The 23,901-nt window shown below is 33.3% G+C and overlaps 1 protein-coding gene across 1 annotated transcript; it reads right to left on the reverse strand.

The window, feature by feature from the left end:
• Positions 1–1,277: 1,277 nt before the first annotated feature.
• Positions 1,278–19,328, reverse strand: LOC129804600 (E3 ubiquitin-protein ligase NRDP1). The gene is made up of 5 exons (XM_055852090.1): positions 18,939–19,328; positions 18,576–18,718; positions 12,918–13,362; positions 7,116–7,281; positions 1,278–2,085 (listed from the first exon to the last, which is right to left on the reverse strand). Exons 1-5 carry the CDS (start codon positions 19,026–19,028, stop codon positions 1,982–1,984), a joined length of 948 nt encoding a protein of 315 aa, XP_055708065.1. The 5' UTR covers positions 19,029–19,328; the 3' UTR covers positions 1,278–1,981.
• Between the last annotated feature and the right edge of the window lie 4,573 nt (positions 19,329–23,901).

Here is a 23,901-nt window from a genome sequence, read left to right on the forward strand (position 1 = left end):
GGATGCATAATTCCATTTCGCGCGGTTATTTCTGATCCTGAAAATGTACATAGTCTCAGAACCCCCTGTAATTATTCCATGTGATAGCGGTCCACGAAAAATAGAGGCCACGCCTACATAGATCTACCACGCCCATTTATTTTCAGTTCGATCTTCCATTGGTTCCGGTATTCAATTGCATAAACCAGTGATTAAAAACAAACTTGTTTCGTACTTATAGAACGATTCTGAAAGATCACTGAACCTAAACAAGTTCTTTACTAGCATAAAGATGGCGCGACAGACATGTTTAAATTCTTTAAAGACTTTAGAATCCGAATTAGATTGTTTAGAATTCCTGAATAGAGTTGCAATTAACGAGAACAGCCAAACAAAACTGATTACTGTACGCGATTTTTGTCAAAATTGAGGCATTCTTTGTAAAGAGAGATAAATTTTCTAGATTTCTGTTTAAATACCTTTTCGATCTGTGAAGTGCAAGCTGAGTTTGAGATCAATTTATGAGTTAGTTTCAAAGAACTCCGTATAAAAAAAATAATGGGCCGCTGGGTAGGTTGCATCAAACTGCAGAAACTTTTGAACCGACCATAAGTTGTCAAATTTTGACAATTAATTGACAGATGACAGATTCGAGACAGTAACGCCATCTTTATGTCATCCTACGGTGAATGATCTTTTACGAAAACAGAAACCAGTGAATGTTTTCTCTGGTTAAATTCGGGAATTTGGTCTCAGTTATTCACAGAACTCTCCTTTGTTAGATCTTAAGTCTGAAATCTACTGTATTTACTATATTTATTTAAATGAATAGCGGGCGTTACGAAGTTTCTAGCGAGGGCGTGGCTTATATTTTCATGATCGAAATTTTTTCAAATCGATCTTAAAGACGGTTGTCCCAGTTGGCAAATCAAAAATTCAAAATATAAAAAAGACATGGCCTAAAAGAATTGATAGACAGAGTTAACTCACCTTCTTTCTACCATCCTGCAAAATAGGCAACTAAATAAAATAAATTACGGTAAAGTGTAGCAATGCCCAATTATTAAAAAATGAAGAAAAAAAACACGTTAACGTTTCTTTTTTTTTGTTTTTTAAACTAAAGCCTCAAAACTACAATTTTTATCAAATTAATTCAATTGCGTTATTATTATTCTTCTTAGCTTCTATAATACCCTTTTAAAATGAGAAAGGACAAAAAAATAATACCACTATTATCTCTAGTTATTACATTTTAATATTAAAAGAAAAAAAATGAAGGGAAGAGAAAGATGAAGAAATTATTCATTATTAAATTTATTAGCAAAAATAATTAAAAAAAAAATGAAAGTGAAGAACTTAAACGTTAAAATCACAAAACATAATTCTTGTTGCATTTTTTTGATTTATATTACTTATTCTATATTCCCTCTTATAAAGTAAAAAAAAAATTATCGTCCTAAATTAAAAAAATAATAATAAAAATCATTTTTTACAATTGACCTTTTTGAAAATCAAAGTTTTCTCCTCCTTTTTTTCTTCTGTTATACGTTTTTAAACTATTGTATTGAAAAAAAAACAAAAAAAAATGAGAAAAGAAAAATTATATTGACATACAAAAAATGAAAAAAATGGAAATAAAAAAAACTGAAAAATTAGCGTAATTAAAAAATAAGCCTATAGATTAAATGTGAAGAAATACTATTATTATATATTATATAATTATGAAAGAAAAATAAAGGAATGCATTTCAATGGATTTTACACAAAAAAAATGGAGATGGCATTTCTTTCTGATATTTTCTTCTGCGGAATTCTACTTTTCTTTAAAAAAAAACACAATTAAAAGAAGTGAGAAGACCACACAGAAAAAAACAAAATAATTTGTAGAAGCTGTTTTTTTTGTGGGTCAAATAGTATTTCATGTCTTTTTGTCACTCAACACAGACCACTCCTCCTCGGTGTCCGCTGCTTTTTGTTTAGTATATTATTATTATTTTTTTCTTTCACTCAATACCATGTGCGAAAATCATCACAAGTCCGGGCTCCACCATCACGTCTTCGGCCATGTGTGCGTTATCACAACTTAAAACAAGAACTGCTTGCTTTCCTGTCCGAAAAAAAGAGACCAACATAAAAAAACTATAGATAAGCTTTGTATAAGCTTATGGAAATTGTGATTTTTTCATTTGATATTCGGTTTGTGGGTAAATCTCATAGATAATTTGTAATATAAATAATTCAAAATTTATTTTACATTTACATGCATTCATTTATATGCATAACTCTAATTCAATTTCTTGTTATTTTCATAGGAAATTACTTATGTTTCAGGCCTATAAGACGCTTTAATCCGAATGATCGGTTGGTCCGAGAAACAGTAAAAATTTATCTCAAATAGAAGTCTGCTCAATAATCATTTTTTATCGTTGCACTCCGCATTAATTCTCGTCCATGCGTGCGCAGGGACCATTAATTCGATTTTGTTGTATATGAACGAAATTCAAATAGGTATTTTTATTTTTTTTAATGTTACTAGAACTGTCCTGTTAACTCTTTCGCGTCCATAGGGTAATGTCATGACTCGGGGAAAAAAATTGTTTTTGGGTATTTACATTAATTGAAATCTATGTGTTCGTGCACGACATCATAATAGAAGGATGTAAGATTCTTGGCTCATTTTCTCAAGACTCCAGTTAGATTTCAATTAATGTAAATAGCCAAAAAGAAACTTTTTTCCCCGGGTCATATATGACCCTATGGACGCGAAAGAGTTAAAGCCTGGCTAAAAGTAATTCTGTCGAAGAATTCTGTAATGCTAGAGCAATGTCATATGCCTTGTAAATTCGGAAGCAGGACAGCATTAACTCTTTCACGTCATTAGGGTCATATATGACCCGGGGAAAAAGTTTTTTTTTTGACTTTACATTAATTGAAATCTATCGGTTTGTGCGCAACATCATAATAGAAGGATGTAAGATTCTTGGCTAATTTTCTCAAGACTCCAAATATTCAGGAAAAGAAAATATTTCAGATCAAAAATCACTAATTTCGAACTTTGTGAAATGACTTTTCTTTTTCAAAATTTTTTATATTCATTTATTTTTTTCAGCAAAAAGTTCTTTAGAAACACAAAATAGAATATCCAAAGATTGTATAGTGCATATTTTGATATAATAAACTACTCTCAATTTTCCAGAAAAGTTCGTAGAATTTTCCGGGTCATATATGACCCTATTGTCGGCAAGGGAAAAGTTTATGAAAGTGTTTTCGTGCCAACAATGTAGTTGGGACCGTTGAGACATTGTTTTTCTTAGTGAAATCCAGGAGGAAAATATCTTGCTCCTGGACATTTCATCTTATAATCTGATGAATTATAACATATTTTGCAATATTTTAGAGTATTCTGCAAGCGTATCATATTGTGCAATTGTATTGTGTCTGAATAAAAATGTAGATAAGTTTATTTTTGCCAAATACCACTTAAAATATTGTGACAAAGACTGTTCAAGGGACTAACAGGAAGATTCCTTGAACACCAGGAGTACAGTGTTCATCAAGACAATCCAGTTTGTCATGGTTTTGGCCAAATTAGTGGCCAAGCAAGAAAAACTCTTAAAAAGCCCGTGATATAGATTTTGAAAATGATGCTTCCCTTGAGGACAATAGGGTCATATATGACCCGGGGTTTTTCTGAGTTTTCACGCAATGGAAAATTTTTTTCCTCTCTGAACTATTATATTTGCTCATAAAACATTATGAAAAACTCAATTTTACATGAATTCATCTGCTGAATAAAAGTGGGACGCGAAAGAGTTAATAGCTCCCAAACTAAGAAAGGTATCGACTTGCGGTTTTCAGCAAAGGTTATAAAATTCTTTAAAAAAAAAAATCTTAAAATGGCCATAAATCTGGTTCTAATTGCCAGAATTTAAAAAGTGAAGGCGTTTTGGAAAGATCTCGTGAAGTGCCACTTCCCCTTCTAACATCACAAGTTCATAAAACTACCGCTAGGGGCGCTATTATTAAAAACAAAATTTTTCAATTTTCTAAGTTAAATAACTCAAAAATTCTTTGTGCATCGAGCTGAAATTTTAGTATGTTGTAGCCGCATATTATACCTATCAAACAAAAAAAAATACTTAAGTTGATCGATAACCCCTGACCCGAGCTATAAGGGGTCAAAGTTCGAATATTGACCGACCTCTATCCCCGGTTCTAATTAACATTTTGAGCTAAATTTTGGGTTTTTGGTTTCGTCTCGATGAGCACTTTCAGATGCAAGTTCAAAAAGTCACCACAGGTGGCGCTGTGATAGCGTCAAAATCCATCAAAATTCAAACTCATTTTCTCAAAAACACCATTGTGCAAGTTAATCAAATTTTAGAGTGTTGTAGTCTAAGTTATGAAGTTTCCAAAAAGTGGCGTGGGTTTGCTGTGCTGTCACGTAATTCAAAAAATAATAGGGTAAATGTGCCAAATTTCGGCCAGCTTCTAATTTCGGCCACTTTGAGTGTAATTTCGGCCATGGAAATAAGTTAATTAAAATTATGTATGTTATCTTCGAATAGTCAATGAATTCACTTTGCTTTTAAATATTTATTCATTTTAGGATGTATTAGCACAAATACCGTTAAATTTTACGTATAATTTGAATTTAAATTGCGTTGTAAATTCGATTGTGTTTCTAGCAGTCTTCTGATTTGTAGTGAAGTGCAAAAGGTTTTCCTTCGGTGTTTTTCATGAAAATTGATAAGTTTTCATTATAGATTGTTTCTGTTTATGTTAATAGTGAATCAATCTTTAAATTTAGGGTAAAATTTCCCAGCTAGATCCCGTATTTCGCGTAAAAAGGTATACACTTTGTGAGTGTCTCTCCGGTGAGGTAGTGTTGCCTATTCCGGCAACATCTTTTGAAGAAACCAGAGAAAAAAAACTACCGCTTCTATGAAAAAGATGATGTGGAAAAGGCATTGAAAGAGTTCAGGAAGGGCAAATTGCTACGAGAATCTGCGCGTAAATTTGAGATGCTACTCTTCAGGTCTTGAGGACAAATTACACGGAAGATCTCAGGGCTTGTGGGTCATATAAACGTATTAAACTAAATATTAAACTCGTTCCGCTTGACGTTTCAAAATTTTCTATCCGTTCCGTCGCAAAAGGTGGTCAGAAAAAAGGTGATCGGTATTTCACTCAAAGTGGCCGGAATACTACCCAAAGCAATGTCCACATTATTATTAATTTTTCAATATTTTAGGAAGTGATTTAAAGAAAATAAAGATGATAAACTAGTTTTCAAGGTTCCATACAACCTTCCCGAAAAGGAAGTAACAAAAATATCAATATGAATTAAAAATATTGCATTTCAAACTTAGGACTTCGGTGCTTACATGCAACTATGCCGAAATTTGGCACACTTACCCTATCTCCGGTTCTGTTTGACCGATTTTGATGAGTGAGGTTTCATACGAAAATTCTACAACTTTCTAGAACATTTGAACTTCGTGGGACCAACACCAGGGGCGCCACAGTCGAAAGACCAATTACAGTATCATAATATAATTTCAATTATCTCGACTGTCGCTGAACCGATTTTGATGATTATTTCGACATAATTGTAGAGGACATTTGTGTCTACATTTCGTCCTTACATCATTTTCCGTTCAGACTACACTATCTCTCCAAACGCTAGGTAAGTGTGAAAAAAATTGACTTTTCCCATAATAACGCTTTGAAAGCACTCAGATACCAATTTGACTGCTTCTACTCGACCAAGACACTTAAAATAGGGTTTTAAATGGAAAGTCTCACAAAATACAACAATTCTTTCATATAGTTGAAGTTCATCAAATGCACACTAGGGACGCTCTGGTCGAAAAAACGAGTTCATAAACAAACAACTTCGATTATCTCGGCCTCTGAGTAATCGATGAGATCAAATTCTTCGGCAAAAATAGAGAACATTCTGGTCTACATTTCACCCATATAACACTTTTCTGTCAGTTCATCCAAATCCTTGATATTTTGGTTTAAATACAAAATTTGCATAATTTCACGAATTTGATTTAATATAACTGAATGGCGTCCCTCAACTTCAGCTCTACAGTAGAGTTCCTCAAATTTGAACATTTGGGGGGTATAGATGACATTTTTCTCACTCCTCAAATTTGAACGATATTTTCAAAAACGTAACGGAATTCATGTGAAATGCACTTTCCGTAAATTAAAATAAACAACTTTAGAGAATATATCAATGTAATTTATTGTGAAATAAATGGAATTTGTTGCGGATGTTAATATAAAATGATAATATTGAGGAAATACCAGAGAAAAATGGCACTCCACGCAAAACTTTCTTCACATAACCTCAAATTTTACATTTTGAACTCAACTGTCGTTCAAATTTGAGGAACTCGACTGTAAATTGAATTTGCATGCATTCCGAGTTAGCTCGCGTTAAGAATCTCACCTACATAAGCCGGTTAGGATTATCTGTCCCTTTATTTATTCAGAGTTTAGTTTTACCTTTTTCATAATAACAATTTAACTAAATTGCCTTAGAATATCAACAACAAAAAATTGAGTCCAAAACCGATATTTCATGCCTTTTTGCTTCGGAACGGAACCGTATTTCCAAATCCACTTCATGGTAATCGTTTTTTTTTTTTCTTCAATCAGGATCATGCTGGTAGATCCAACATTTGCTCTTTGTTTAGAATTAGGGATGCCCTATCCTCTGAATATGATATCAATCGGATGAGATTGACAACATTACTTCATCACAATAGCTGTGATTAATAAAGAATCACGGTCAAACAGAAAAAAAACTTAATTGCGTTCTCTCCAAGAGCGTCCCTTATCGTATTTTCTGTGTCAATTGGCGTTTGTTGTAAAGCAAAATTTCTCCCCATTGATAAATTTTCGTATTGAATATAACTTCTCTTCTCTACACAATTGTACACAATCGTGAATTGTGTCGAGTGAAATAAATAAAAAAAAGAAAAGAAAAACAGCCTGGCAAATAAAAAAATCAATGTGGGTGGGAAAAGTTACTCTGTCTCCTTCTCTCTCTTTCTCCCACTCACATCAAGAGCGAGAAAGAGAGGGAGAAGAAGGTTAGATAACAAAATGTGAACATACCTGGAATTCTTCGACAGACATAATTGTCATAGATTCTACGATTGTTTTGTCGTGTCTCGAGGGAGCTCAAACCCCTTGGCCATCGCCTTTCATGGCAATTCTCCATGAGATCATCGATTATGTGCGGAGGACATCCGGACTCTGACAAGGCCCTCTTTATCATTAGCTGCAAAAAAGGTATTACAGAGAAAGTCACACAGGGCATAATTAATAAACCTTCTTAGACATTCAATAGTCATTTATATGTCAGCCTCTTTAGATTTATCAGGAAATTAAACAGATTCGTGCATAAAATGTTAAAGCATCTGCCAAGATTATTTACTTCATCAGTACTAACTTAACACAAAAAAAACTTTAATCTCAAAATAACAAGGCACAAGAAAGAGCAATAATTTTGCTTCTATAAATAACAAAGCTCTGAATTAAAGTAGTTTAATGTTTGGTGGTTTATTAGCTGTGATTATATCCTCCATTTACTGCTACAATGAACTTTACGTTAACAATGAGTGAACAAAAAAAGTTACAAAATATTTCGTATAAACATCATCTAAAATAGAGTTTATTTTTATTTTGTTTTCATGAATAACACTGCCTTTCTGGCTGAATCTGAACTTACAAAAATACTTGTATCCCCTAATTCCAAGAAATAAATCTTTAATCTTTTTGTTTGAACCTTTTAAACGGCTTTAAAAAGTCATTAGGATTGCCTGATAATTTTTTTCTTTTAAATGTTATTAAATTTCTTTAAATCTTATAACCACAACGTAAAAAAAAACTTCACAAAAACGAAGCTAAAATAGAAATGTCTAACTAAATAATTTAAGATTAAAAGGGGTGGCAAAGCGTCCCAGGCTTTGCGAAATGCTGGAACTCGTAACTTAGATGTTATACCTCAAAAGTACTTTCGCATCATTTACTGTTTACCGGTACTCAACCGATTTGAACCGATTCATAAATCACTCAATAGATTCCACAAAATAGTATTAAGTGTAATAAAAATTGTATACGAACAAAAATTACTTGTCGGTAAATAACCGGTTCACAACCGATTTGAACCGACTTATAAATCACTCAAAATATTTTCCAAAACACACCTCAAGAGTAATTTAATTGAATTCCGTATAAAAAAATAGTTATCGGTTATGAACCGGTTCATTACCGGTTCAAAACCGATTGGAACTGGTTCAGTTTTATGGGAAATTCCAAGACCTTTCCAACAAGCCCAAACATGACCCCATTTGCTTAATAAAAGCGTTCTCTAGAGCCTTTGTAACCTTTGACCTTGAAAAACCGTTATAAGGAATTATTCAACGGTATTTTCGTCTAAGGACGAAATATCCGCCTGGGTCATCTCTAATGACGTCTACACATTAGTAGAATTTTTTTTAAATGCCTCTTTAAAGAAAATTTCCCCTATCCTTGTAGGCAGAAACGTCAGAATTTTTTAAAAAAGGCATTTTTTTTTAATTTTTTCTACTAGTGTGTAGACGCCATAAAACATATCCAAAAATGAAAAAAATCGCGCGACGCGTTTTAGAGCAATACAAAAAACATAGTTTTGGAGGGAAAGGGGAGGGATGGGGGAAAAGAGGGGCATGTTAACGATACTTGCGTCGACTTATGGGGGGGGTCCCCGAAGGTCCCAAGTCGCTATCTCTAACCGTTTGGCCTCTAGAGCTGGCAACAGCCGGACAGACAGACGGACAAACAGCATAACGACATTTTTCAGAAATCGTCTGAAACGTGAAGATTTGATGACAAAAGTGGTCTCCGGGGGGTGGAATGTGGAAATTTTGGGTGGTGAAATAACCGAGGGATTATAATACTGCTCTCTCCGTTGAGTTCGAGCAGTAAAAAAGCGTTTCAATAGCAATACATTCAGTGTTGCTATCTAAGAAAAGAATTCTTCACACAGAATTGAAATCAAGAAAGAGAATCAAGGAAAATATCATCAAAATCGACGTGATGTCTGACTTTCCGCACAAAATTTGCAAAAAATTTCCATGAAATTATCAAGAAAAAACAAAAAAAAAATGTGTTTCTTCTTTTGTTGGGCTATTTATCCCATGTCATTCAAGGACTTAGGGCAGAATCACATTGACAATAAAATGCTCGTCATAGTCTCACCGTATTTCGTTAATTTACGCATTTTCATTGCAATTTTTACGCAAATTCCTCTATTACCGTATTACCTTATGTCATACTCGGTGGCACTATGTGAAAATAATAATAAGAAAATTGAAGAAATAAAACGAAAATTCGATAAACGGTGAGCAAAAAAAAACTGTAAGACAGTTTATTTTGCTCACCGTTTATCGAATTTCCGTTTTATTTCTTCAATTTTCTTATATTATATTAGTGCCACCGAGTATGAGATAAGGTAATACGGTAATGGAAAATTTGCGTAACAATTACAATGAAAATGCCTAAATTAACGAAATAAGGTAAGGCTACGGCGAGCATTTTACTGTCAATGTGATTCTGCCCTTAAACTAACTAAAAATCCTTTCCCGGCAGCAATAGAATATCAATAAGTCAGAAATAAATTATTCAAAATCATTTAGCTTGTGTACGATTAATGTAATAAAGATAACTAACGGAGAGGACACGTAGATAATTCTTTTAAGGAGAATCTAAAGTGACCTATAAAATTGTATTGAAATCGAGTTTTCCCCATTCATATGTTTTTTTTATTGTTCTTGAGAGTTCAAATAAATTTTGTGAATAGTGTTCTAAGGCCAGAATGAACTTTTCATCTAAGAACTAGAATGAGTAGTGTTTAATCACGAAGTGCAGTATACTAGTGAGTGTCATAATGGTCAAAATAAATTTCCAGGATCAGTGAAAAACTCGAAACTGAGGCATACTTTTCGTGAGTATTTCTTATCCAACTACTGAGAACTTTTTTTTTTAATATTGTTCTTTCATAAAACAAAGAGAATACCTTTCCCGATTTTTTTTTGACTTAGGATAAATATGGGCCTCAATTCTGAGACCAAGATCAAGATCAAGAAAATTTCAAGATTTTGGTATTCTGAAATCAAAAAATCAAGATCAAGATGTCAAATCTGCCAAATGTCTTGAAATCTTGAAATCCAAGACACAAACCGTGTGGATATCAAGATTTGCAATTTTAGAACCAATATTTCAAGGGGTCCCGGTCAAAATCCCGAAAGCCAAAATCGCGAAAGCCAAAATCCCGAATTCTTAAAAGTGTCATAGCTACTCCCGCGATTTCACTCGCGCTTGCTGCAGGCAAAGGGAAGTCTTCTGTGTCTTGGAAAATTATTTTAAACATTTTCCTCCATATAATTTCATCCCTTTCAGGATTTTAAAAATTCGGGATTTTGGCTTTCAGGATTTTGGCTTTCGGGATTTTGGCCTTTTCGGGATTTTGGCGTTCGGGATTTTGGCTTTCGGGATTTTGGCTTTCGGGATTATGGCTGCCACCGATTTCAAGACGTTCAATTTATTGTTTTATTGAAATAATTTCAAGAACCTCTCGGAGGTGCTTGGAATTTTCAAGATACTAAGGAATTTGAAGAGTTTTATGCGGAAATTATTTTTGATGAGGAATATTTCTATAAGAGATGATACAAAAAGAGAATTACTATGAAAAATGCTATGTTTGATCTTGTAATTTAATCGTAATGATACATATTTCTAGATGTACGTTACGAAGTACAACACTCTGAGAATACCTGCAAAATAATCACATCTTGCATAAGCATTTCAGGGTTTATCACACGTTACAAGTTTTGTTTGAACTTCTTTTATTCCCGATTATGCCCTGTCATATACTATTTAATACAACCTATAATTAATTTTTCTAATTTATATGGCGAAATTTCAACAAATTCAACAGAGAAATCAAGATATTTGTCAGAAGTGACGTTTCGTTAAGTGTGGAAAATCTTGGTTCTTAGCTAAGACATTTTAAATTTCATAAATGCTAGGCGTCAGAATATGAAATCTTGACCTTGAAAATATTTGACAGCTTGAAATTTTGATCTTGGTCTTTTTTTAATTGGTCTAAATTTTCTGGGCTACAACATAAACGTAAAATTTTCAAAATTGCATACTTAGATTTCGAGATAAACTACAAAACGTGATTTTCAACCGGTTTTTCAAAAAACTAATAGCACAGAAATCGTACGCGCGAGTAGATATATAAAAAAAAAATTAATAGGGTAAAGTGGTACAAGTTGGACAGTGGTACAAGTTGGACAATGGTACAATTTGGACAGGGCTTTTTGTCTTGATAAATTTAGTAACTTCATTTTTATATGTATATCTTTAATGCTTTAGCTTTATAATTTGGTTCCTGTGCTTAGAAACAAGTTTTGTACTGTATTTATCAAGAAAAAAGCCATGTCCAACTTGTACCGGCGAATTGTCCAACTTGTAACACTAATTCCAAATTATAAACTTTACCCTATATCTATTTCCAAAACAGAGATATTGTGTACTACGGACGGCCAGCAGAACCCGAAATTGTCGGCTTATGATTTTCGGCATCAGGGATGTTCAAAACATATACCCTGCGAATTCCAGCTCGATCTGAGCACTTCTAGAAAATCCGAGGATTACGATAGGTGTGATTAGAAGGAATCACACCTAAAAATACTTTAACTCTTTCCGGACCGCAGCATATGCTGCAAGCGAATTTCATAATTTTTTAATCAAAAATATCTTAGCTCAGGAATTGATTGAGGTCCTACAAAAAGTATCTTACATTTTTGGACATCTTTATAGTTTGTAATCATCCACAAGAATCGGATTTTTATCAGTTCTAAATAATTGAAAACCATTGTTTTTCACAGAATATTCATATGCTTCTTTGGGTACTCAGAGTCCCAAAAGAGACGAAAGAGTTAAAGACAGTGTCATATTTACTTTATAATATTATGTCACACTTTTTGATTTTCTTTGTAATATTTTTATCATTTGCAAATTTTATATTTATGATTTTTCGATAAATCGTGATAAGATGCGCAAGGCAAAATTTGGAATTATGTAATCACATGACATTGTCATATGACAAATTTATTTTTTTAAGTGATAAATTGGGAAAACCTTTTTAAAATTTCAACTCATATCAATTATTTGAGAGCTTCACAGAGATTCTTGCAATACCTATTCGATGTTTACTGACCTTTAACGTTCTCCTACTTTTGAATTTACTACCAAAATTTGTCATATAACAATTATCATATTGTTACAGAATTCCCTTGCAGATAACGCAAAATTTCGAAAAAAAAACTTAGTAATAATAGTAAATTTAAAATTATTACTAGATCATCGAAGTTCGACTCTAAATTGGTTTGTTCTGAATTCCATATTTCACTCTGAATTTTATTTAATGGAAAAGAAATTAGGGAAGCTTTGACGGCAAGGATTCGACGGTCAATTTGATTCTGTCCTAAGTCACAAAATATAAAAACATTATTTTTGCAATTAATTAAAGTACTTTGCCAAGTGTTTTTTTCTCATACTTCATTATCTAAACATGTGCCTTTTATAATAAATATTTTTAACAATATTATCCAACTCCAAAGTAAAAATTTGAAATTGCCATAAAATTATTAAAGTTAAATTATTTAATGTTTTGTTTTTTCTCAATGAACCAAGTTCCCAGACTTTTCATTCCAATTACTTTTTAAAAATTAGATCCAAAGTCTTTCTGTCTAATCTCAACAAAATATGCACGTTGCGAATGGAAAATAAAATCACGCAATTCTGCGGAAATAAGACCCACAAAACGGAAAAGCAAGAGAGTGAGATGGAGAGAAAGAGACTTACCTGTAGTGCTTCATCGGGCGTTGAGATCATTCCACCCCAGCGAGTGACTCGGGCTCTGGCCAAACTATTACTCCATCTAACCACTTCGTCACGTTCCATTTGATCAGCAATAGAACGTACAACTGGATTTGACACCCGCATCGCCCTCATAAAGTCCTTAAACAACTGCAGCTCTCGCTTCAGTTCATTTATCGTGAGATTCTGATCCCCAATTTCCACCTTGAGTTCCCCCAATTTTTGCTGTTGCGTATGAATAAGGGATCTCAGTTCTCTTACGCAATTGTGATCCTTGTATTCATCCTTGGGAATCACAAAACCGCAACCCTTTTCACATGGCAACGGCCTCTTGGGATTGTACTCACACTCACCCAGATGCAGTGCTAGGCTGTCCAGTTTCAGCACCAGCGTGCATCCGTACATGGCATTGTCACAGGCGATGCATAACCTGCAAAATGGCAAACAGGGATACAATAATATCCACTGATGCATTTTTCTTGCACTTTATTCCAACTATATATGTGCAAGATATATATTGGACTTTTATGTGCATTTCACCGAACAATTGCGCAACAAGTTAATTGTGAAATAATGGCCAGCAATTAACTGGTCGTTGCATAAGAAAATAAAAATAATTACAAAATCAACTCAATTAATTTGCATAGCTATAAGTGCTATAACTATAGGAGCTAGCCTTTGGAACTATTAAATTTTACAATTGACGAATAATATTAGCACTTTGGGGGAGTGTTTTGATAATTTTATGATTTGGCGTAATTTGTGACATTGAAAGTATTGTTAGAAAATTGGGTCATAAAATACACGTGATATATTACTTTCTGAATTTGCGATTAAAAAAGAAAGTGAAATGTTCCATAAAGAAAATAATTTTGCTACTTTTACTGCTGTCAGAAACTTAATCAGAAATAATTTTTATCTTATTTGAGATTTTATTTAAAACTTAATTATTATTAATTTTAACTAAAGGACTAAGGGGAGAATCAGATTGATAATGAAATGCTCGTCGTAGCCTCACCGTATTTCTTTAGTTTACGCATTTTCATTGCAATTCTTACGCAAATTCTCGATTACCGTATTACCTTATCTCATACTCGGTGGCACTAGGTGAAAATAATATAAGAAAATTGAAGAAATAAAACGAAAATTTGATAAACGGTGAGCAAAAAAATACTGTAAGATAAATTATTCGTTTTATTTCTTAAATTTTCTTATATTATTTTCACCTAGTGCCACCGAGTATGAGATAAGGTAATACGGTAATCGAGAATTTGCGTAAGAATTGCAATGAAAATGCGTAACTTAACGAAATACGGTGAGCATTTTACTATCAATGTGATTCTGCCCTAAATCGTCGTCAAATTCACCGTGAATTCATTTTACGTGCAATTATTTTTTAGATTTTTTGAATATAAAAGAAATAAATTGAAGAATTTTAACGATCAAATATGTTTATATCTTAGCTAAATTATTATACAATTTCACATGTAGTTTCTTTTGCCCCGTCGTTTCTGATATTACTGCTCGAACTCCACGGAGAGAGCAGTATACAGTGGCGGCCAATAAAATAGAATTACTCCTGAAAACTTGAGTTTTTTTTAAACCTTTGTTAATTTTTTCTACAATGTTTAGAAAATTTTAATTTACAAATGTATTTTTACACAGAATGCATCAATAGTGATGTTCTGCTGGGACAAAAAATAGAATTACTTTCATTTATAGTCAATAACCTAAAATTCATTTCGAGTATTAAAAAAAAAAGAAATTTTAGTGTAATGTCAGTACACATATTTCGTACTAATATTTTGTCATTAATATCACTATGTCCAACTTTCCAAAAATTTTTGTCCCGCTTTCCAAAATTTTGTCCATCTTTTCAAAATGTGTTGTTTTTTAATTTAATGGAATATTCCAATTAATTGGTTGAAATATCTATTAAAAACTGTTAAGATTCTGTTAGAATACTTCACAAACAATCTCATGATTCGAAGAAAATGAAAAAAAAAAATATTTATTCGGCCTTAAAATGCCTTTGAAATTGAAATTTTTCTGAAGTGTCTCCCTTTCCACAATCCACCTTAATTATCTTTTGAATTTTTTTATAATTTGCTCTTAACTCTTTCGCGTCTTTAGGGTCATATATGACCCGGGGAAAAAAGTTTCTTTTTGGCTATTTACATTAATTGAAATCTAACTGGAGTCTTGAGAAAATGAGCCAAGAATCTTACATCCTTCTATTATGATGTCGTGCACGAACAGATAGATTTCAATTAATGTAAATACCCAAAAAAAACTTTTTTCCCCGAGTCATGACATTACCCTAAAGACGCGAAAGAGTTAAAAGTTGTGTAAAAGAAAGATTAGTTAATTATCTCGTGAATAAAGAAGTGATATCAGGAAAACAGATTCTGTTTCTCCGAATATATTAATTCTCAGTCTTTACATTCAGGTATCTGATTTGGATATTCTCTAGGAAGTATCACACAGATTAATTCTAAACACAGATTTTCTGTGTTTAGAATTTCTTAACACAGATTAATTCTAAACAGGTAATTCATAACCAAAGGTCAAAGATCATTCACTCTGAAAGGATTATTTTTTTAACCAATTTGGTTAAATTTGGACTTTTTTCGAAAGGTATTGAAATTTTGAACCCGGTTATGTCAGTTCCAATGGGTAATAAATTGGTCAAGAAATCGTAATTGAATCATTTTTTAAAAAAATACCTTTTTATTTGCGCGTAAGCATGTTACTAATGACACGAATATTCTAAAATGCACATTTCTTATCCAGTTTTCTAGTTCAGAATTATTTTCCGGATTGTGAATGAATTTAATCGTTAATAATAAATCGGTATACACCAAAAAACATGCAAAAAATAATTCACGGATACCTCTACCTCTTTTGAATGAAACTTAACCTTACACGGGCTTCAGACCTAAAGCTTAGCCATATGGCTTAACTTATCTTATTTATTATCAGTCAAGATTTTTTGGGAAAATATGACTTAATTATTAATATGAGTTAATTCTGAAAAATTAATAAAATTGATTACTATTTGGAAATTTGAGACCTTCGGAAACTGGTTTAAATCAGATGGTTTGAAGTCGGAATTACCGTGATATAATTTAGCTAAGGTAAATTAAGCTAATTCAAAACCTGCTCCAAATAGAAAATTTTCGCTACTCAAGTGGAAATGTCACTGTTTTCATGATAAATACAGTAGGGGAGATTGGGGCAAAAGTCACAAATCAAAAAAATCAAAATTCAATATCTTCCAAGGTAAAAAAGATAGCGGCTCAATTTTTTTTCTATAGATAGCCTCCATAGACCTTCTCCAATGTCGTAAGTTTCTTAGAATTCGAACAAGAAATTTAGAAAATAAAAAATATCGAAATTTTTAGCCATATTTTTGGAATATTTTCCTTGCAGAAGATAACAATTATTACCTACTTATTTTTCAAAATTGATGCACTAGTGATTATTTTCTAAATAATTTGGATTTTTTGAATACGAATCCGCTATCTATTTTAGAATTTCACAAAAGTTCTTTTCTCCAGAAATCCTTTTATTAAAAATGGCCACTTGGGGTAAAAAGTAACAAAAGGCATAGAGCAAAAAGTAACAAAAAGCGAAGCAATTTCTGATGTCTCACGGCGAAAAGAAACGTTATTACCATGTCTCGCCGCTTGTTGTTTTCATTGGTCAAACGATTTGCAGTCTTTTGTGTGTTTTTTTTCTAAAATAACTTGAAAAGCGCTTTTCTCGTTTTCTCACTTTTCTCGCAGAGAAAACGGTGTTTTACAAAGGTGTAGATGAATAAATTTTCTATTAAAATACTATGTCCTTTAGGTATTTTTTCAAATTTACGGAAGCCCGTAATTAAGCGAATCAAAATATGATAATACCCAATGTCTGGTACTATTTGCCCCAGCATTTTTGAGAATGGTCTCAAAATTACCTTTTAGAAATCGACTCGATAAACGTATTTCCTTACAAAATAGAGGAAAACTACTTTCACAAAGTTGTAGAGCGTTAAATTTCCTTTAAAACTGCGCTAATTAGAAATTTTTGAAGCGCTCGAGTAGCTTGTAAAAAAATAAAATATCCGTTTAGTGACTTTTTGCCCCAGTCTCCCCTACTAAATTACTATATTTATATATTTTCTTTACATCAGTTTCATTATTTAGTTAATTTTGCTCCAAATAAAGCGAAAATCCATTGATATTCACAAATTTTAATTTGTTAATTTCTCAGAAAAATTAAAAGTGTACCTTTTCACCATTGAATTTTTCATCGATCGACCATGTTTTCCAATGAAAAACACAATAAGGTGACTGTTGTTTATTCGTTTCGTGTAATATTTATGTCATATTTCTGGCTAATTTTAGTTAAATTAAGTGCTCATCTTTATCGTTTCACTTACACTGTTTGTCTCCAATTAGATACTTTCCCTTGTCTCCATTTAGATTAATTTGTTTCCAATAGAACTATTTTACACTCGCGTATTTTTCTTGTATTTAAGAATTTTTTTAAATTTATCTAAAGAGTTTTCACTAAACAGTAACATTCTAGAAGAGTCAAGGAGCAAATTTATGTAATTCTCTTTAGAAAAAATATGAAGTAAATGTGTTGAATCTTCTGTCAAAGTTAAAGCGTCTGGAAATGGTTTTGGTTCAAAAGTGTTTAATAAAATCGATGGTATTATCATTGCAATCCCAGAAACAAAACAAAAATAATTTTATCTATTTTCTGAACGAAAAAAAAAAAAACAAATGACTAACAAAAATAATAAATATTTGCGTGAATATTTGTACCCAAGCAACAAGTGGGATAAGAATCCAAGCATAAAATTACTTTTGCATGTGTTTTATTGTAAAACATTGTAGATAAAAATGTGGAACACCAAAAACAATACAAATTTTTGATTTTCAGACAAAAATAATAATTAAATTTTTATATGGGTGAAATGGAAGTTTATTTCTTTGTTTTTGTCGAGATAAATACTTATTACATAACGCAAAATATTGTTTTTTGTCTGACTGACTTATGCGTAAATATGCTAAATATCAAAAAGAACGTTTTTAACATGCAGCATATGCTTCATAGGGATTTTTCTTCAATTTAGAGGCAATAGAAAAAAGCTTATGCGCCAGAAGCAGTATTCTAATAAACTTTAAATGTTTTGAAAAGTTATACAAAAAAAAAAATTACATGTGAATTGTGCCCAAGACGTCCAAGATAAACGAGATTGATTGACAAATACCGGATATATAAGAAATTCAGAGAGAAGTAGGTCAAGCTGGCCCATAAATTGCACATTTCTGTTCAATTTACAAAAAAAAAGCGCCACGATTTTTGAGTATTAAGTCCAAAGCAAGCCCCTTCTATTAAACCAATTAAAAAAATAATTGTATTTAATTTTTATAAAAATTCTTATGAATTGAATGATATCAAAGTCATTCATTCGTTCATCATTGCACGTTCTTTTCTGCAACAGTTCAATGACCTCGAAAATGTATCAATTTATTTTTGCAATGATATCCTATGCCTCAGGATTGATGGGATATATCTGATTTTGCTTGAGAATTGCACAATTTCGAGAGGGTTTTGATAATATGACAAGGAAGTGCTGCGACCTACCTCGAGAGAAGATTCCTGAGGATACGCGGAACCGAACGCAGATTGGCTGTTGTGATTGCATTCCGATCTACGGGGCATGTGGGCTGTCTCGAAAGCCACTCTGTGATGCAGGCTCTGCAGAAGGCATGTTCGCAGACTCCAGCCTGGAAGAAACCAAAACATTCAATAAATCTCTTCCATTTCATCTCTTCCTGCCTTAAAATTAACAAGGACAATTTTGCATCTCAGGACATAACAAATCCCAAAGATTTACGCACAAGGATTTACATTGGAAGTAGTCTATAGTGCATCAGAATCTATCCTATGCTTTTTTGTTATCATTATCAATCCCAAAAGCCCAGGAAAATGCAGAGATGACTTTACCTGAAGAGGCTCCTCGAGAACACCCGAACAAATGGGACAGATCAGTTCCTCATCGACTTCCCCCTGAAAGCGGGTCAAATCGAAACCCATTTCACTTGTCCTTTGTCGTGCAGCCGCGAAGAAATGGAGAGAGAGCAGAAGAAGAGTTGCTTCACTTCCGGAATTCACCTTCGAGAAGCTAACCTTTTTTCGCTTCCGATAGCATTGCACAAGCTGTTATCAGACAATTTATGCTACAGATGCTCCTGGAAGGGATTCACGGTGAATCCTGTGCTGCAATTTTGTCAGTTTTGCCGCAAAAATGCGAATAAAAATAGGGAATGGAAGTTTTTTGCAGCTTCAGGTGATGACTTTTTTTGACAACTAAAATTTGTGTTTCTTGGGATGGGGAGAATTTTGCGAATTGTCCATTGATATTTCCTACAATTTTCCAATTTCTCCATGACGTTAATAGCGCCATCTCACTGAAGTGTTTGAAAAGTGTTCCCAAAACCAAATTGCGCGATAAATTGAAAATCAACGGATCGTGGTTTCACGTGTGATAAATGCTGAAGGATTTTTGAGGAATATCCCACCCGGCAAATTCTGCAGAATTCTGCAGAAATCCGTCAGATTTGAATTACTAACTGCCGAAAAATCAGCAGAATTTCTGCAGAATTTTGTTCTAAGGTGGATCCGATCGTTTTATGAAAATTCTGCAGAATTTTTTGCAGAATTTCTATAGAAAATTTTAAAATTATCGGCAGAATTTCTTTAGAGTATTTAGATGATTTCTACATTTCTTCTACCCTTTCTAACGTTTCTAAACATTATTTTAACTACATAAAAATATGTATTTCAATTTATTTAAAATTCAATTTTTATTCAACAATTTTATGTGAATACTCTCTTTTTTACAATATTATTATAATGTTATAATACAATATTATTAAATCAGCCATAATAGAAAATACGAAGGGGAAGGAAATGGTTAGAAAACACGAAAGAAATTCGCGATGCTCACGAAGTCGCACGACTATCCCGAAGCCACACGAAGTATCCGATTGAATGACAAGAAACGTTAAAATTTCAAAAGTGCAGAATTGCAGATCGAAGTTTTGCTGGGATAGTGCTTTTAACCCTTTAAGGACGATTGGAACACCGGTGTCCCATAAAGAAAATAATTTTTCCTGACTACATAAAGTTATTTTTTTCTTATGTTTGTGCATAATTGTAAAGTAGAAGTTTGAAGGAATCTACAATATTTTTTGCAAATCTGTAGCTATTTGCTATGTAGTAAATATTAAAGCTCAAAAATGGCGAATTTTTAAATTCTAAAATTCATAATTGATTTTATTTATTTTTTATTCTTCCAATTTTTTTTAAGCAAAACCCTTTTGGAAATAAAAACTACAATACTCATACGTAATATTTTTCATTAAAGCGAAAATTATTATTCATTGGTATTGTCAGAAAAATTACTTAAATTTTTGCGCTATTTTTGTCCCTATCGTTCATAGAAGCACAAAATACACCGAATCAGACTCTGTTGGACTTTCTATGGTTAGATGTAAAACTTATCATTGATTATGTTTCCCAGTTTAATTTTCATTATTGATTTTCAGTTCGTAAAAAGTGTCTCGTCCTTAAAGGGTTAAAAATATGCAGGACAATTAAATGAAATTGACGACAGATTAGACCTGAGATTTCAAATTGTCGTGCACAAGACAGGAGTCCTTCCTAGATTGAGCAAACGACGCAAAGTCTGGGGCTACAGCTCCAAATGATTGCAATCATTGCAAGCGATACGAAATACGAATTTGGATTATTGTACATCAAACAATTTCCGGTCTTTTAATTCAGTCATTGCACATTTTAGTACACATGCCACTCTGATTTTAGATTTTACCAAGGGGGAGATATTTGGGTGAAAATGTGTACACCACTTCCAAGCACTTCCACGATTTGTATGGAAGAGGCCTTCGCACTTCCAAAACTTCGCAATACTCTAGAAAGCATAGCAATACTTCCAGCACTTCTTGCACTTCATGCACTTCTCATACTTAAAAATCAGTATTTTATTTAATCTGATGAACAGTCTAATTTGGAAATCTTTAAAAAATCTAAAGAAATTAATTTTTACACATCTTTTTAAAATTTTTCTCATATTAGGTGAGATTCTTAACAATCTCACCTACTATAATCCTAACAAAATTTCATGTCGTCCGATCGACCTCAAACTTGGCCAAAATGTGTTTCAGCACTTCCTGATTACGAATATATATGTGGCTATTTTACGTTCCCGGCCGGCCGCTCTTTGGAGCTTAATAGCTCCTAAACTAAAAAAGATATCGACTTGCGGTTTTCGGCAAAGGTTATATATCGGGTGAAAATTGCAACTTGGTGCATTGACCCCCCACCCCCCACCCCTCCTTCCGCCATTTTGAAGACCCCCCTTTTTTTGTTTTCTCAATAGCTCCGCCCCTATGGCATCGAGCGGGCTCAAATTTTAGTATGTTATAGCTGGGCCTTAGAGCTTTCCATCAATACCAAACTTAAGGTCCCCCGACCCCCCTGACCCGAGCTATAAGGGTCCAAAAAAAAATTCTTAAAATGGCCATAACTCCGGTTCTAATTGTCAGAATTTAAAAAGTGAGGGCTTTTTGGAAAGCTCTCGTGAAATGCCACTTCCCCTTCTAACATCGCAAGTTCATAAAACCACCGCTAGGGGCGCTTTTTTTAAAAAGAAAATTTTTAAATCTTAAAAGTTAAATAACTCAAAAATTCCATTGTGCATCGGGCTGAAAATTTAGTATGTTGTAGCCGTTGATTATACCTATCAAACAAAAAAAACCTTAAGTCGATCTAAAACCCCTGACCCGAGCTATAAGGGGTCAAAGTTCGAACATTGACCGGCCTCTATCTCCGGTTCTACCTAACATAGCGACCTAAATTTTACCTTTTTGGTTTCGCCTCGATGAGCACTTTCAGATGGAAGTTCAAAAATTCACCACAGGTGGCGCTGTGATAGCGTCAAAATTCATCGAAATTCAAAGTCACTTTTCTCAAAAACGGCATTGTGCAAGTTAATCAAATTTTAGTATGTTGTAGTCCAGTCTAGGACGTTTCCAAAATGGTGCGTAAGTGTGCTGTGGTTAAAACAGAACCGGAGATATGAGGGGTCAAAGTTCACAAAATTCAAAAAATCATATCTCCGGTTCTATGTGGCCGATTTTGATGAGTGAGGGCTTAAACGAAAGATCTCACCAAATACTACAACTTTCTAAAATATTTGAACTTCGTGGGACCAACACCAGGGGCGCCACAGTCGAAAAACCAATTTCAATATCACATAACCTCAATTATCTCGACTGTCGCTGAACCGATTTTGATGATTACTTCGACATAATTGTAGAGCACATTTGTCTCTACATTTCGTCCATACATCATTTTCCGCTCAGACTACGCTATCACTCCGATTTTGCCGTTTAAGTGTGAAAAAATTGATTTTTCCAATAATAACGCTTTGAAATCACTCAGATGCCAATTTGACTGCCTCTACTCCACAAAGATACTTAAAATATGGTTTTAAATGGAAAGTCCCACAAAATACAACAATTCTTTGATATAGTTGAAGTTCAACAAATGACTACTTGGGGCACTCTGGATGAAAAAACGAGTTAAGAAGGTTAAGAAACAAAAAACCTCGCTTATCTTGGCTTCTGAGTAATCGATGAGATCATGTTCTATGGGAAAATTATAGAGAACATTCTGGTCTACATTTCACCCATATATCACTTTTCTGCCAGTTCATCCCAATCCTTAATATTTTGGTTTAAATACAAAATTTGTATAATTTCACGAATTTGATTCAAGATAACTGAATGGCGACTCACAATTTCAGCTCTAAATCGAATTTGCATGCACTCCGAGTTAGCTCACGTTAAGAATCTCACCTACATAAGCCGGTTAGGATTATCTGTCCCTTTTGATTTTCTAGTGCCAGATAAAGGGGTATAAACATATTTTGAATTTTCCTAAGAGATTAGTGAAGCTACTTTTGGAAAATAGAGTCTGTTTCTGTATTGAAACTGTGCTGAAAAGCCTGCAAGAGTCTAAAAGTGCGAGTGCAACAACTAATTCAGCACTTCACACGTATCTTCACTTTTTATTAAGCTTGATTCTCACTATGAGTTTCAGAATACTTTAAAATTAATAGGAACGGTTTTTGATGATTTACTAGTCAATTTTTGCAACAAGCTTGGCTATTTTTTCTGAATCTTTTTCGCTATTGTCATATTAGACCAAAATTCTTATCATCTATCGACAATCGATCCAGAAACTTTTTCTTCGTACAATATAAGAGAAGTGTACCACGGGTCGGAATGTTAAGGGACATGCTCCATATTTAGCTGAGAATATGAGACCCAAAACACTATTTGGTAGTTTTTCATATGCCAATTTACACATTTAACTATTTGTGTATTTACACTTTAAATATTATATTATATTATACCGTGTATTTACACTTTAAATATTTACGGAAATTACTTATATATCGGTTGAAATTTAAATGCAAAGATGCAGTGTGTTCCACGGGTTCCACGGATCAGAAGGGGGTGAGTCACCACGGATCGACAGACGTTTTTGATGAGGATTCTTCTGCTTTCTTGACATCCAAATGACTCTATATGGCTTCAGTGAAGCTTTTTCGTCATCCTTACACGAAAAAACTTCTAAAATTGTCTAACTTAATGAAATTTTCACTGGTAAATAGTTCTTTCACAACAAAAATATCCAATAATGGCCGTGAATATGAAATGAGGGGCGCTGAGCGCAATTTTTCACGAACACAAGTGTACTGCTCCGAGGAACAAGTGAAACAGAACGTACGTGGGAAGTGGGAAGGCAGAATCGAGTAGGAGGATGGCACTGATCACTGAGAGAGGAGGAGGTTCTGAACTCGACGGAGGTTGCTATAGCC

Source organism: Phlebotomus papatasi, chromosome 2 (assembly GCF_024763615.1).
Source record: "Phlebotomus papatasi isolate M1 chromosome 2, Ppap_2.1, whole genome shotgun sequence".
Lineage (NCBI taxonomy): Eukaryota > Metazoa > Arthropoda > Insecta > Diptera > Psychodidae > Phlebotomus > Phlebotomus papatasi.

Coding starts and splice junctions, on each gene's coding strand:
- LOC129804600 (XM_055852090.1), bottom strand. CDS start 19,028: ATGGGTTTCGATTTGACCCGCTTTCAGGGGGAAGTCGATGAGGAACTG. Junction 13,363..18,575: donor CTCAGGAATCTTCTCTCGAG/GTAGGTCGCAGC, acceptor GCCATTTTGCAG/GTTATGCATCGCCTGTGACA. Junction 2,086..7,115: donor TGTCTGTCGAAGAATTCCAG/GTATGTTCACAT, acceptor TTTTTCGGACAG/GAAAGCAAGCAGTTCTTGTT.